The sequence below is a fragment of the Bombina bombina genome, chromosome 5 (assembly GCF_027579735.1).
Source record: "Bombina bombina isolate aBomBom1 chromosome 5, aBomBom1.pri, whole genome shotgun sequence".
Lineage (NCBI taxonomy): Eukaryota > Metazoa > Chordata > Amphibia > Anura > Bombinatoridae > Bombina > Bombina bombina.
The window spans coordinates 242,483,877-242,498,837 of record NC_069503.1 but is presented as its reverse complement, the minus strand read 5'-3'; the positions used below and the strand labels follow the sequence as shown (position 1 = coordinate 242,498,837).

Here is a 14,961-nt window from a genome sequence, read left to right as displayed (position 1 = left end):
AACGGAAGGCACCACTGCTTGCAAAACCTGTCTACCAAAAATAGCCTCCGAAGAAGCAAAAGTATCAAATTTGGAAAAGGTATGAAGCGAAGACCAAGTCGCAGCCTTAAAAATCTGTTCAACAGAAGCATCATTTTTAAAAGCCCATGTGGAAGCTACTGCTCTAGTAGAGTGAGCTGTAATTCTTTCAGGAGGCTGCTGTCCAGCAGTCTCATAAGCAAAACAGACGATGCTTTTCAGCCAAAAGGAAAGAGAGGTAGCCATAGCCTTTTGACCCCCAGAATAGACAACAAAGAAGATGTCTTACGAAAATCTTTGGTTGCCTGTAAATAAAACTTCAATGCACGAATCACGTCCAAGTTGTGCAACAGACGTTCCTTATTAGAAGAAGGATTAGGACACAGAGAAGGAACAACAATTTCCTGGTTGATATTCCTGTAAGTAACAACCTTAGGGAGGAACCCAGGTTTGGTACGTAAAACCACCTTATCAGCATGGAAAACAAGATAAGGCGAATCACATTGTAATGCAGATAGTTCAGAAACTCTTCGAGCTGAAGAGATAGCAACTAGAAACAGAACTTTCCAAGATAGAAGCTTAATATCTATGGAATGCATGGGTTCAAACGGAACCCCCTGAAGAACTTTAAGAACTAAATTTAGACTCCATGGCGGAGCAACAGGTTTAAACACAGGCTTAATTCTAACTAAAGCCTGACAAAAAGCCCGAAAGTCTGGGACATCTGCCAGACGCTTCTGCAACAGAATAGACAAAGCAGATATCTGTCCTATTAAGGAACTAGCGGACAAGCCTTTCTCCAATCCTTCTTGGAGAAAAGACAATATCCTAGGAATCCTGATCTTACTCCATGAGTAGCCTTTGGATTCGCACCAAAAAAGATATTTACGCCATATCTTATGATAGATCTTCCTGGTGACAGGCTTTCGAGCCTGAATCAAGGTATCTATGACCGATTCAGAGAAACCCCGCTTTGATAAAATCAAGTGTTCAATCTCCAAGCAGTCAGTTGCAGATAAATTAGATTTGGATGGTTGAAAGGACCTTGAATCAAAAGGTCCCGTCTCAGTGGCAGAGTCCATGGTGGCAGAGATGACATGTCCACCAGGTCTGCATACCAAGTCCTGCGTGGCCACGCAGGCGCTATCAAAATCACTGAAGCTCTCTCCTGTTTGATTCTTGCAATCAGACGCGGAAGGAGAGGGAAAGATGGAAACACATAAGCCAGGTTGAACGACCAGGGTACTGCCTGAGGATCCCTTGACCTGGATTCGTAACAAGGAAGTTTGGCGTTCTGACGAGACGCCATCAGATCCAATTCTGGTGTGCCCCATAGCTGAACCAGTTGAGCAAACACCTCCAGATGTTGTTCTGGGATATAGATCGCTGATAGATGGCAACAGTGAGTCTCTGCCAATCGGATTATCCTGAAAACTTCTATCATCGCAAAGGAACTCCTTGTTCCCCCCTGAAGATTGATATAAGCCACAGTCGTGATGTTGTCCGACTGAAATCTGCTGAATCTGGCCGAGGCCAGGTTTGAAGAGCATTGAATATCGCTCTTAATTCCAGAATATTTATCGGTAGGAGAGCCTCCTCCTGAGTCCACAAACCTTGTGCCTTCAGGGAATTCCAGACTGCACCCCAGCCAATTAGGCTGGCGTCTGTCGTCACTATAACCCACGCTGGCCTGCGGAAACACATTCCCCCGGGACAGGTGGTCCTGTGACAACCACCAAAGAAGAGAGTCTCTGGTCTCTTGATCCAGGTTTATCTGAGGAGTTAAATCTGCATAATCCCCATTCCACTGTCTGAGCATGGATAGTTGCAGTGGTCTGAGATGTAAGCGAGCATATGGGACTACGTCCATCACCGCTACCATTAGTCCGATTACCTCCATACACTGAGCCACTGACGGCCGAGGAATGGAATGAAGAGCTCGGCAGGTGGTTAAAATCTTTGATTTCCTGACCTCCGTCAGAAATATTTTCATGTCCGCCGAGTCTATCAGAGTCCCTAGAAATGAAACTCTTGTGAGAGGGGAAAGAGAACTCTTTTTACGTTCACCTTCCACCCATGAGATCTTAGAAAGGCCAACACTAAGTCCATGTGAGACTTCGCTAGTTGGAAAGTCGACGCTTGAATTAGGATGTCCTCTAGATAAGGCGCCACTGCTATGCCCCGCGGCCTTAGGACCGCCTGAAGGGACCCTAGCACCTTTGTGAAGATTCTTGGTGCCGTGACCAACCCGAAGGGAAGAGCCACAAACTGGTAATGCTTGTCCAGAAAGGCAAACCTGAGGAATTGGCGATGATCTTTGTGGATAGGAATGTGTAGATACGCATTCTTTAAGACCACGGTTGTCATATATTGACCCTCCTGGATCATTGGTAAAATAGTCCAAATGGTCTCCATCTTGAAGGATGGGACTCTTGGTTTAGGATCTTGAGATCTAGAATTGGTCTGAAGGTTCCCTCTTTTTTGGGAACCACAAACAGATTGGAGTAGAACCCCTGCCCCGCTTTTGGAACTGGGCAGATCGCTCCCATGGTAAAAAGGTCTGACACAGCGTAAGAACGCTTCTCTTTTTGTCTGGTTTACAGACAATTGAGAAAGATGGAATCTCCCCCTTGGAGGAGAATCTTTGAAATCTAGAAGATACCCCTGGGTTACAATTTCTACGGCCCAGGAGTCCTGAAAGAGAGAGAGTCTGCCCCCTACTAGATCCGGTCCCGGATCGGGGGCTACCCCTTCATGCTGTCTTGGTGGCAGCAGCAGGCTTCTTGGCCTGTTTACCCTTGTTCCAAGCCTGGTTAGGTCTCCAGACTGGCTTGGATTGAGCAAAGTTCCCCTCTTATTTGATTTATCCTGAGGGAGGGCATGACCCTTCCCTCCAGTGATATCAGAAATGATCTCTTTCAGTGCAGGCCCGAATAGAGTCTTACCTTTGAAAGGGATGGTCAAAAGCTTAGATTTTGATAGCACATCAGCCGACCAGGACTTAAGCCATTACGCTCTAAAATGGCAAAACCTGAATTCTTTGCCGCTAACTTAGCTAGATGAGAAGCGGCATCTGTAATGAAAGAATTAGCTAGCTTAAGAGCCCTAATTCTGTCTAGAATATCATCTAATGGGGTCTCCACCTGAAGAGCCTCTTCAAGAGCCTCAAACCAAAAGGCAGCTGCAGTGGTTACAGGAACAATGCACGCTATAGGCTGGAGAAGAAAACCCTGATGAACAAACATTTTCTTTAGGAGACCCTCTAATTTTTTATCCATAGGATCTTTGAAAGCAAAACTGTCCTCAATAGGTATAGTTGTACACTTAGCCAGAGTAGAAATAGCTCCCTCCACCTTAGGGACCGTCTGCCATGAGTCCCGCATGGTGTCAGATATGGGAAACATCTTCTTAAAAACAGGAGGGGGAGCGAACGGAATACCTGGTCTATCCCACTCCTTAGTAACAATGTCCGAAATCCTCTTAGGGACCGGAAAAACAGCAGTGTAAACAGTAACCTCTAAATATTTGTCCCTTTTACACAATTTCTCTGGAACTACAATAGGGTCACAATCATCCAGAGTCGCTAAAACCTCCCTGAGCAATAAACGGAGGTGTTCTAGCATAAATTTAAATGCTGTCATATTGGAATCTATCTGAGGGAAAATTTTTCCTGAATCAGAAATCTCTCCCTCAGAGAGCAAATCTCTCATCCCTACCTCTGAACATTGTGAGGGAATATCGGATACGGCTACTAAAGCGTCAGAAGGCTCAGCATTCATTCTTAACCCAGAGCTACTGCGCTTTCCTTGCAACCCAGGCAGTTTAGATAAAACCTCTGTGAGGGTAGTATTCATAACTGAGGCCATATCTTGCAAGGTAAAAGAATTGGACGCACTAGAGGTACTTGGCGTCACTTGTGCGGGCGTTACAGGTTGTGACACTTGGGGAGAACTAGATGGCAAAACCTGATTTCCTTCCATCTGAGAATCATCCAGCGCCAAACTCTTATAGGTCAAAATATGCTGTTTGCAATTTATAGAAATATCAGTACAAGTGGGACACATTCTAAGAGGGGGTTCCACAATGGCTTCTAAACAAATTGAGCAATGAGTTTCCTCAGTGTCAGACATGTTTAACAGGCTAGTAATGAGACAAGCAAGCTTGGAAAACACCTTATTTAATGAAAAAACAGCAATTTTCAAAAACGGTACTGTGCTTTTAAGAGAAAAAAAAGGCATACACAAACTGCAAAACTGCCTAAAATTACTTCAAATTATCTGAAATTTTTGCAGTAGACACACTAAGCTATAGTAAGATTGCACCACAAGCAATTTAACATTTAACCCCCAAATAAGAAAACCGGATTAACAAAGTGCCAAAAACCGGTAAAACCCTTGTCAGCACCTTGCCACAGCTCTGCTGTGGCGCCTACCTGCCCTTAGGGATTGATAATGAGGGGATAAAGCTTCAATTAGGCCCAAGAAGTTCACCAGGACCCTCCGGTGTTGTAGCTTGCTGCTTGTCTATAGAAAACAACTGCGCAACCGAGGCGCGAAATTAGGCCACGCCCACCACACTAGATGCTAATAAGGCCTTTAGAAAATGTACCAAGCGTTTTTTCAGCCATGTGGGTTATCAAAACCCCAAAAAAGACAAGTGTACCCTCAATACAGTTGTCCCTTCAGTAATAAAAACGTTACTCCCAGAACACACAAACGTTTGGTTATATATCATTCAAACTGAGTGCCCCTAAGTTAAGCCCTTTATGCAAGCTAGTAAAGCCCCTACTAAGACTAGGATTACTGCTTACCCTTCCCCTTATGGGGATACTGTCAGCCTTTCTGAGTTATCACAGTCTCTACAGAAAAAATTACTTAAAGTGGATGTAAACTCACTGCTAGTCGACAGTCACAACTGCTTTATCATCCAAAAATAGCATAAGTTTAAGTCATCAATTTTGTAAAAACATAATATTATATCGATATATATACCTCTATAACTAAAAAAGTCTTGCTTTCTCCCTCCGCCCGCCATTTTGTTCCGCTTTTCTTACAGTGATTGACATTTGCCTAAACTAATAATTTGGCGTACCCCGTGGCGTCCAGCCCCTTTTTCTTAACGTCATTGTGAATTTATGCGCATGTGTCTTTTATAAGCGCATGCGTAAAACAACTTCAGCTGGCTTTCGAAGCTTTGATAACATACCCGCTAGCAACGCATGCGCACAAAGATTTGAAGTCACGATCGCGAGTTTAGAAACGCATGCGCAATTCAGGAAGTCTAGAGTACACGCATGCGCATATTCGGCACTAAATTAGAAGCGCATGCGCACAAAAAGGAGCCATCGTGAACGCGCAAGGGTAATACGTCAGAGAGCGGGTGGGACCGCTCCAGACGTTATGCGCTGAAAAGAAGGGAAATTATGGATGGGAGGAGCTCTGCCTGAAAACGGAGACGAGTTACAAACGTAAATATTAACTTATTTTTTCTACATTTAAAGAAAAAAAGTATGCGGTATTAATAAAAGAGTGCATAAGAACAGATTTGGAAGGTCAATATGTTAAAAATTTACATCCACTTTAACATACCTCATTGCTGTATAGCAAGAAACCGTTCCTCAGACTGAAGTTTTCCTGTACTCCTCAGCTTCTGTGGGAACAGCAGTGGACCTTAGTTACAAATGCTAAGATCATCATCCTCTAGGCATAAATCTTCATCTATCTCCTGCCTGAGAGTAAATAGTACACACCGGTACCATTTAAAAATAACAAACTCTTGCTTGAAGATAAAATAAAAACTAACAGTTTATCACCTCTTTCACTTTACCCTTCCTGCTTAGAGCCGGCAAAGAAAATGACTGGGGGGTGGAGTTAAGGGGGGAGCTATATTGACAGCTCTGCTGTGGGTGCTCTCTTTGCCACTTCCTGTTGGGAAGGATAATATCCCACAAGTAAGGATGAAACCGTGGACTCAGTACATCTTGCAAAAGAAAAAAAACATTTAATCACTTTAATTAATCAGCACAAAATTATAATTTTTCTAATTGTACAATTAAACTATAAATAGGAAAATGTAATATTACCTCACTGACACACAAAATTAATCACGTAAAAAAAAATCAAAAAAAAAATCTAGCATACCATGAGTTTTCCCAAGTAGTAGTTCAGGTGCCAAGTAGTCTGGTGTTCCAAGAACTTTCTCAATTTCAGCTGGGGCCCCTCCTCTTCTAACACTTTTTGGAGTTCTGTAAGGAGTCTCAGAGGGTCCCTTGCAAAAAAATAGTTTGAGTGGTACTTAGGCAATGGAGCCGAGAAATTAATATATTTGTAAGTATTATTTAATTTTTATTTATCTTGGCTCACCCAAGTAGCATTTACCAAGAGATAAAATCAGTAAGAAAACAAGTGTAAGCAATGCAAACAAACATAATAGGCTCCTCCCTCAACTGACAGATAATGCAAAAAAAAAATACAAAAAAATACTCAAACTGCATTTTTTACTGGCATTCAGCCTTAAAATATCTAAGAAACCCATAAGCCTTCCACTAGTCTTTTGCCCTGTTTTTTTTTTATATATAAATTTCTTTATTTTAAAACCTTAAAAGGGATACTGAACCCAATTTCTTTCTTTCATGATTCAGATAGAGCATGCAATTTTAAGCAACTTTCAAATTTACTCCTACAGTATTATCAATTTTTCTTTGTTTTCTTGCTATCTTTATTTGAGAAAGCAGGAATGTAAACTTACGAGCTGGCCCATTTTTGGTTCAGAACTGAATAGCGCTTGCTGATTGGTAGGAGTAAATTAAAAAGTAGTTAAAAGTGGCATGCTTTATCTGAATCATGAAAGAAAAAAAAAGTGGGTTCAGTATCCCTTAAAGTGTGCAAGCTACTTAATACTAAGTTAACCAGTTCAACTCTGGAATTCTTATAACAAAACTACCCTCCGTATTTGTAAGTTGGTATCTGTAATGAACTGCATGAGCAGCTGGTTTGCCAAAGTTAAACGTGACATCAGAAAAAATATATATTATGTACACTGCTTATGTCGGTTGGTGGAACACTCTTTATAGCTCTATATATTCAATGCTTTGTATTCCATTCACTCTGGTTTACACCCTTTTTTTACAAAGACAGTAAACTAAAAGCCTGTAAACAGAAAATGGCTTTACAGATTGTAGTTAAAGGGAAACTAAACCCAAATTTTTTCTTTTACGATTCAGATAGATCATGCAATTTTAAGCAACTTTCTAATTTACTCCTATTTTTACATTTTCTTTGTTCTCTTGGTTATCTTTATTTGAAAAAGCAGGAATGTAAGCTTAGAAGCCAGACCATTTTTGGTTCAGCACCCTGGGTAGCGCTTGCTGATTGGTGGCTACATTCAGCAAGCACTACCCAGGTGCTGAATCTAAAATGGGCCGGCTCCTAACATTCCTGCTTTTCAAATAAAGATAACCAAGAGAACGAATAAAAATTGATAATAGGAGGAAATGAGAAACTTGCTTAAAATTGCATGCTCTATCTGAACCATGAAAGAAATTTTTTTTGGGTTTAGTATCCCTTTAAAAAGGAAGACATGAAACTGGAATATCATGCTGGGAGCATGAGGATATTTCCTGTCTGGTGGGATACATTTTGGAGTTCTGTAAGGAATCTCAGTGTCTTGCTTTTCTTCGTTCTAGGGTTGCACCGATACCATTTTTACTTTACAAGTACCGATACTTTTTTTCAAATACTCGGCGATACCAATTACCTATATATATATAACATAATTTATGCTTACCTGATAAATTTATTTCTCTTGTAGTGTGTTCAGTCCACGGGTCATCCATTATTTATGGGATATATTCTCCTTCCCAACAGGAAGTTGCAAGAGGATCACCCAAGCAAAGCTGCTATATAGCTCCTCCCCTCAAATGTCATATCCAGTCATTCGACCGAAACAAGACGAGAAAGGAGAAACTGTAGGGTGCAGTGGTGACTGGAGTTTTAATTTAAAATTTAGAACTGCCTCAAAAAGACAGGGCGGGCCGTAGACTGAACACACTACAAGAGAAATAAATGTATCAGGTAAGCATAAATTATGTTTTCTCTTGTTAAGTGTGTTCAGTCCACGGGTCATCCATTACTTATGGGATACCAATACCAAAGCTAAAGTACACGGATGAAGGGAGGGACAAGGCAGGAACATTAAAAAGAAGGAACCACTGCCTGTAGAACCTTTCTCCCAAAAACAGCCTCCGAAGAAGCAAAAGTGTCAAATTTGTAAAATTTGGAAAAAGTATGAAGTGAAGACCAAGTTGCAGCCTTGCAAATCTGTTCAACAGAGGCCTCATTTTTAAAGGCCCAAGTGGAAGCCACAGCTCTAGTGGAATGAGCTGTAATTCTTTCAGGAGGCTGCTGTCCAGCAGTCTCATAGGCTAAACGTATTATGCTACGAAGCCAAAAAGAGAGAGAGGTAGCCGAAGCCTTTTGACCTCTCCTCTGTCCAGAGTAAACGACAAACAGGGAAAAAGTTTGTCGAAAATCTTTAGTTGCCTGTAAGTAGAACTTCAGGGCACGGACCACGTCTAGATTATGCAAAAAAGGACGTTCCTTCTTTGAAGAAGGATTAGGACACAATGATGGAACAACAATCTCTTGATTTATATTCCTGTTAGAAACAACCTTAGGCAAAAATCCAGGTTTAGTACGCAGGACTACCTTGTCTGAATGAAAGATCAGATAAGGAGAATCACATTGTAAGGCAGATAGCTCAGAGACTCTTCGAGCCGAGGAAATAGCCATCAAAAACAGAACTTTCCAAGATAAAAGCTTAATATCAATGGAATGAAGGGGTTCAAACGGAACACCCTGAAGAACTTTAAGAACCAAGTTTAAGCTCCACGGAGGAGCAACAGCCTTAAACACAGGCTTAATCCTAGCCAAAGCCTGACAAAAAGCCTGGACGTCTGGATTCCCTGCCAGACGCTTGTGTAAAAGAATAGACAGAGCAGAAATCTGTCCCTTTAGTGAACTAGCGGATAAGCCCTTTTCTAAACCCTCTTGTAGAAAAGCCAATATCCTAGGAATCCTAACCTTACTCCATGAGTAACTCTTGGATTCACACCAATATAAATATTTACGCCATATCTTATGGTAAATTTTTCTGGTAACAGGTTTCCGAGCCTGTATCAATGTATCAATAACCGAATCCGAAAACCCACGCTTTGATAGAATCAAGCGTTCAATCTCCAAGCAGTCAGCCTCAGAGAAATTAGGTTTGGATGGTTGAAAGGACCCTGAATTAGAAGGTCCTGCCTCAGAGGTAGAGACCATGGTAGACAGGACGACATGTCCACTAGGTCTGCATACCAGGTCCTGCGTGGCCACGCAGGCGCTATCAGAATCACCGATGCTCTCTCCTGTTTGATCCTGGCAATCAGTCGAGGTAGCAACGGAAAAGGTGGAAACACATAAGCTATGTTGAAAACCCAAGGGGCTGCAAGTGCATCTACCAGCACCGCTCCCGGGTCCCTGGACCTGGATCCGTAACGAGGAAGCTTGGCGTTCTGGCGAGATGCCATAAGATCCAGATCCGGTTTGCCCCAACGACAAATCAGTTGAGTAAATACCTCCGGGTGTAGTTCCCACTCCCCCGGATGAAAAGTCTGGCGACTTAGAAAATCCGCTTCCCAGTTCTCAACACCTGGGATGTAGATCGCTGACAGGTGGCAAGAGTGTGACTCTGCCCAGCGAATTATCTTCGAGACTTCCAACATCGCTAGGGAACTCCCGGTTCCCCCTTGATGATTGATGTAAGCCACAGTCGTGATGTTGTCCGACTGAAACCTGATGAACCTCAGTGTTGCTAACTGAGGCCAAGCTAGAAGAGCATGAATATTGCTCTTAATTCTAGAATGTTGATTGGTAGGAGTTTCTCCTCCTGAGTCCACGATCCCTGAGCCTTCAGGGAGTTCCAGACTGCTCCCCAGCCTAGAAGGCTGGCATCTGTTGTTACAATCGTCCAATCTGGTCTGCGAAAGGTCATTACTTCGGACAGATGAACCCGTGACAACCACCAGAGAAGAGAATCTCTGGTCTCCTGGTCCAGATTTAGCAAAGGGGACAGATCTGAGTAATCCCCGTTCCACTGACTTAGCATGCATAGTTGCAGCGGTCTGAGATGCAGGCGCGCAAATGGCACTATGTCCATTGCCGCGACCATCAAGCCGATTACTTCCATACACTGAGCTACTTATGGGCTTGGAATGGAGTGAAGGGCACGGCAAGCATTGAGAATCTTTGATAACCTGGACTCCGTCATCTCTACAGAATCTATAAGAGTCCCTAGAAAAGGAACCCTTGTGAGCGGTAACAGAGAACTCTTTTCCACGTTCACTTTCCACCCATGCGACCTCAGAAATGCTAGAACTATCTCTGTATGAGACTTTGCATTTTGAAAACTTGACGCTTGAATCAGAATGTCGTCTAGGTACGGAGCCACCGCTATGCCTCGTGGTCTTAGTACCGCCAAAAGTGAGCCCAGAACCTTTGTAAAAATTCTCGGGGCCGTAGCTAACCCGAAGGGAAGAGCTACAAACTGGTAATGCCAGTCTAGAAAGGCAAATCTTAGGTACCGATAATGATCTTTGTGAATCGGTATGTGAAGGTAGGCATCCTTTAAGTCCACTGTGGTTATATATTGACCCTCTTGGATCATGGGCAGGATGGTCCGAATGGTTTCCATCTTGAACGATGGAACCCTTAGGAATTTGTTTAAGATTTTTAAGTCTAAGATTGGTCTGAAGGTTCCCTCTTTTTTGGGAACCACAAATAGATTTGAGTAAAACCCTTGTCCTCGTTCCGTTCGCGGAACTGGGTGGATCACTCCCATCACTAAGAGGTCTTGTACACATTGTAGAAATGCCTCTTTCTTTACTAGGTTTGTTGATAACCTTGACAGATGAAACCTCCCTTGTGGAGGAGAAGTTTTGAAATCCAGAAGGTATCCCTGAGATATAATCTCCAACATCCAGGGATCCTGTACATCTCTTGCCCAGGCCTGGGCGAAGAGAGAAAGTCTGCCCCCCACTAGATCCGTCTCCGGAGAGGGGGCCCTGTCTTCATGCTGTCTTAGGGGCGGAAGTAGGCTTTCTGGCCCGCTTGCCCTTGTTCCATGACTGGTTGCCTTTCCAACCCTGTCTGTAACGAGCAGTAGTACCTTCCTGTTTTGGTCGGAGGAAGTGGATGCTGCTCCTGCCTTGAAGTTACGAAAGGCACGAAAATTAGACTGTTTGGCCTTTGATTTGGCCCTGTCCTGAGGAAGGGTGTGGCCCTTACCTCCCGTAATGTCAGCAATAATTTCCTTCAAGCCGGGCCCGAATAAGGTCTGCCCTTTGAAAGGAATGTTAAGTAGCTTAGACTTGGAAGTTACATCCGCTGACCAGGATTTAAGCCATAGCGCCCTGCGCGCCTGTATGGCGAATCCGGAATTTTTAGCCGTAAGTTTGGTTAAATGCACTACGGCATCCGAAACAAACGCATTAGCCAGTTTAAGCGTTCTAACTTTGCTCAAAGTCTCATCCAATGGTGCTGTTCGAATCGCCTCTTCCAGAGACTCAAACCAGAATGCCGCTGCAGCCGTGACAGGCGCAATGCATGCAAGAGGCTGCAATATAAAACCTTGTTGAACAAACATTTTCTTAAGGTAACCCTCTAATTTTTTATCCATTGGATCTGAGAAAGCACAGCTATCCTCCACCGGGATAGTGGTACGCTTGGCTAAAGTAGAAACTGCTCCCTCCACCTTAGGGACCGTCTGCCATAAGTCTCGTGTGGTGGCATCTATAGGGAACATTTTTCTAAATATCGGAGGAGGGGAAAAGGGCACACCGGGTCTATCCCACTCCTTACTAATAATTTCTGTAAGCCTTTTTGGTATAGGAAAAACGTCAGTACACACCGGTACCGCATAGTATCTATCCAACCTACATAATTTCTCTGGGATTGCCACCGTGTCGCAATCATTCAGAGCCGCTAACACCTCCCCTAGTAACACGCGGAGGTTCTCAAGCTTAAATTTAAAATTTGAAATTTCTGAATCCGGTCTCCCCGGATCAGAACCGTCACCGACAGAATGAAGCTCACCGTCCTCATGTTCTGCAAATTGTGACGCAGTATCAGACATGGCTCTCGTGTCATCAGCGTGCTCTGTCCTTAACCCAGAGCTATCGCGCTTGCCTCTTAATTCGGGCATATTGTATAATACTTCTTTCATAACATTAGCCATATCATGTAAAGTGATTTGTAAGGGCCTTGATGTACTTGGAGCCTCAATCTTACGCACCTCCCGAGCGGGAGACGCAGGTACTGACACGTGAGGAGAGTTAGACGGCATAACTTCCCCCTCGTTGTCTGGTGATAATTTCTTTATCGGTACAGATTGACTTTTATTCAAAGTAATATCAATACAATTGGTACACATATTTCTATTGGGCTCCACATCGGCTTTTGAACATAATGAACAAGCAGATTCCTCTGTATCAGACATGTTTAAACAGACTAGCAATGAAGCTAGCAAGCTTGGAAATCACTTTCAATAAGTTTACAAGCAATATAAAAAACGCTGCAGCGCTTTTAAAAAACACAGTTGAATAACAAAGAAAACTAATTCAGTTATAGTCAACAATTCTTAACGAGAAATGTATTAATTAGCAGAGGATTGCACCCATTAGCAAAAGGATGATTAACCCCTCAATACCCAAAAACGGATATCAAATTAAGATTTAACGCTTTTATCACAGTCAAACACACTGTCACAGATCTGCTGTGACTGATTACCTCCCTCAAAAACGAATTTTGAAGACCCCTGAGCTCTCTAGAGAAGTCCTGGATCAAGGAGGAAGAAACAGGAAGACTGTGCTAGAATTTTAACTGCGCAACAAGGCGCTAAAACAAGGTCCCTCCCACTCATATTACAACAGTGGGAGACCTGATATAACGTTTTCTATGCAGAAAATACGTTAGCCATGTGGAAAAAAATCATGCCCAAAAAGATTTATCACCAAAGTACCTCACAAAACGAATAACATGCCAGTAAACGTTTTAAAAACATTTTGAATGTCATGCAAAGTTATCACTAAGCCTGCTACCAGTCACTTCCACTGCAGATAAGGCTTAAACATTATTTCAGTATTAATAGTATTTTCTCAGTCAAATTCTAGTCCCTAGAAAATAACTCAACTGCGCATACATTTATCAGCCTGATACCAGTCGCTACTACTGCATTTAAGGCTGTACTTACATCATATGGGTAACAGCAGTATTTTCTTAGTCAATTCCATTCCCAGAAAATAATGTACTGCACATACCTCATTTGCAGGGGACCCCGCATGCTATTCCCCTCTTTCTGAAGTTACCCTACTCCTCAGAATGTCGAGAACAGCCAGCGGATCTTAGTTACGTCTGCTAAGATCATAGAAAAACGCAGGCAGATTCTTCTCCAAATACTGCCTGAGATACAAAAAAAACGGCACACTCCGGTGTCATTTTAAAATAACAAACTTTTGATTGAAGAATAACTAAGTAAAAACTCCAACTCCTCTCGCGACCTCCTTCTTTGTTGAGGGTTGCAAGAGAATGACTGGATATGACATGTGAGGGGAGGAGCTATATAGCAGCTCTGCTTGGGTGATCCTCTTGCAACTTCCTGTTGGGAAGGAGAATATATCCCATAAGTAATGGATGACCCGTGGACTGAACACACTTAACAAGAGAAATATATATATTTTTTTAATGTTATGTGACAGTTTCTCAAGCACAATACAGACTAATGATTTAAGATAGCTTCTTTATAATTATGAAGAACTGTAACTCAAAAGACATTATGACAAAAAGCTAATTATTATTCCATAAAAATTTAAAACTTGAAGAAATTTCACAGAAAATGTTGTTTATATATAAATATATTACAATAAAATATATTAATAATAACATTGCATAATAAATGTAAAATCACAACCAACCAAAAGTGTAATACAGTTAAAAATATAACAGTGCACTGTTTAATCATGGGGAACAACACTATGGGATAGATTACATTGACTGGTAAGCTTTACCAATGCTCTCATTACATGTTTAACTTTATTAAAGTCTATGGAGTTGGAAATGTGAACAGAGCATTGGTAAAGTTTACCAATCAAATGTAATCTAGTCCTATAATTTAAGGATGTGTGGTCATAGGAATTAACTTAATATGTCCTATGAACACTCTTCCAGCAATTATATAAGTCAAGGATGTCCCTCAGAGTACAGTATGTTTTGAGCATAATTGTGCAAGATGAGAACTAGCAGTGTAACAGGCAATGTAGCAATTAGAATAAATTTTTCAAAAGTTAGTGGCAAGTTCTTTTTAAAAGGAGCATCTCTGCATGTTCAGCTATAAGTCTGTTTCTTTTATCAGTAAGGATGTTTGACGCTAAACTGAACAGTCTTTCACTTTACACACTACTGCATAGAGCAGAAAGATATTTTTGGGCCATTAAATCTCAGTTTATGAACTGCCCAGTACTTCAGGGGTTTGTCTGAATGAGGTACAGTGATCTCTCCCAGGTAGACTTCCAGCTGTATAGCAGCTTTTGGAGCACTGCTCAGACGTAAAATACAAATAAAAGCAATTTTTATTGGCAGAACAGAAGTGAACAATATTTAGTTAAATCTCTACTCCAGCTTAAAATGAAATGGTAACATGAAGTTTGAAATAAACACCACAAGATGGCGTATGGCTAAGATCTGGAGGTATCAGTTTAAATATCAGAGCATTTGCACGAGTGCAAGTACTTGGTATTGGTACTGATACTAGTATAGGTGCATCCCTAGTTCGTACACTTATTGAACATACTGTTAATGAAGCAGTATGGAAGGAGGGACAATAAAGGTCCACAAACTCAGTGCCAAGGGC

General features: G+C 42.1%; 1 protein-coding gene across 3 annotated transcripts in view; it reads right to left on the bottom strand.

Moving 5' to 3' along the window:
• MASTL (microtubule associated serine/threonine kinase like) overlaps positions 1 to 14,961 on the bottom strand; it is an 84,305-nt gene that overhangs the window by 37,404 nt on the left and 31,940 nt on the right. For all 3 annotated transcript variants that reach the window (XM_053713905.1, XM_053713903.1, XM_053713904.1), the window contains exon 9: positions 6,159 to 6,285. In XM_053713905.1, the coding sequence (XP_053569880.1) occupies positions 6,159 to 6,285 (127 nt within the window). The remainder of the gene's footprint in view (positions 1 to 6,158; positions 6,286 to 14,961) is intronic.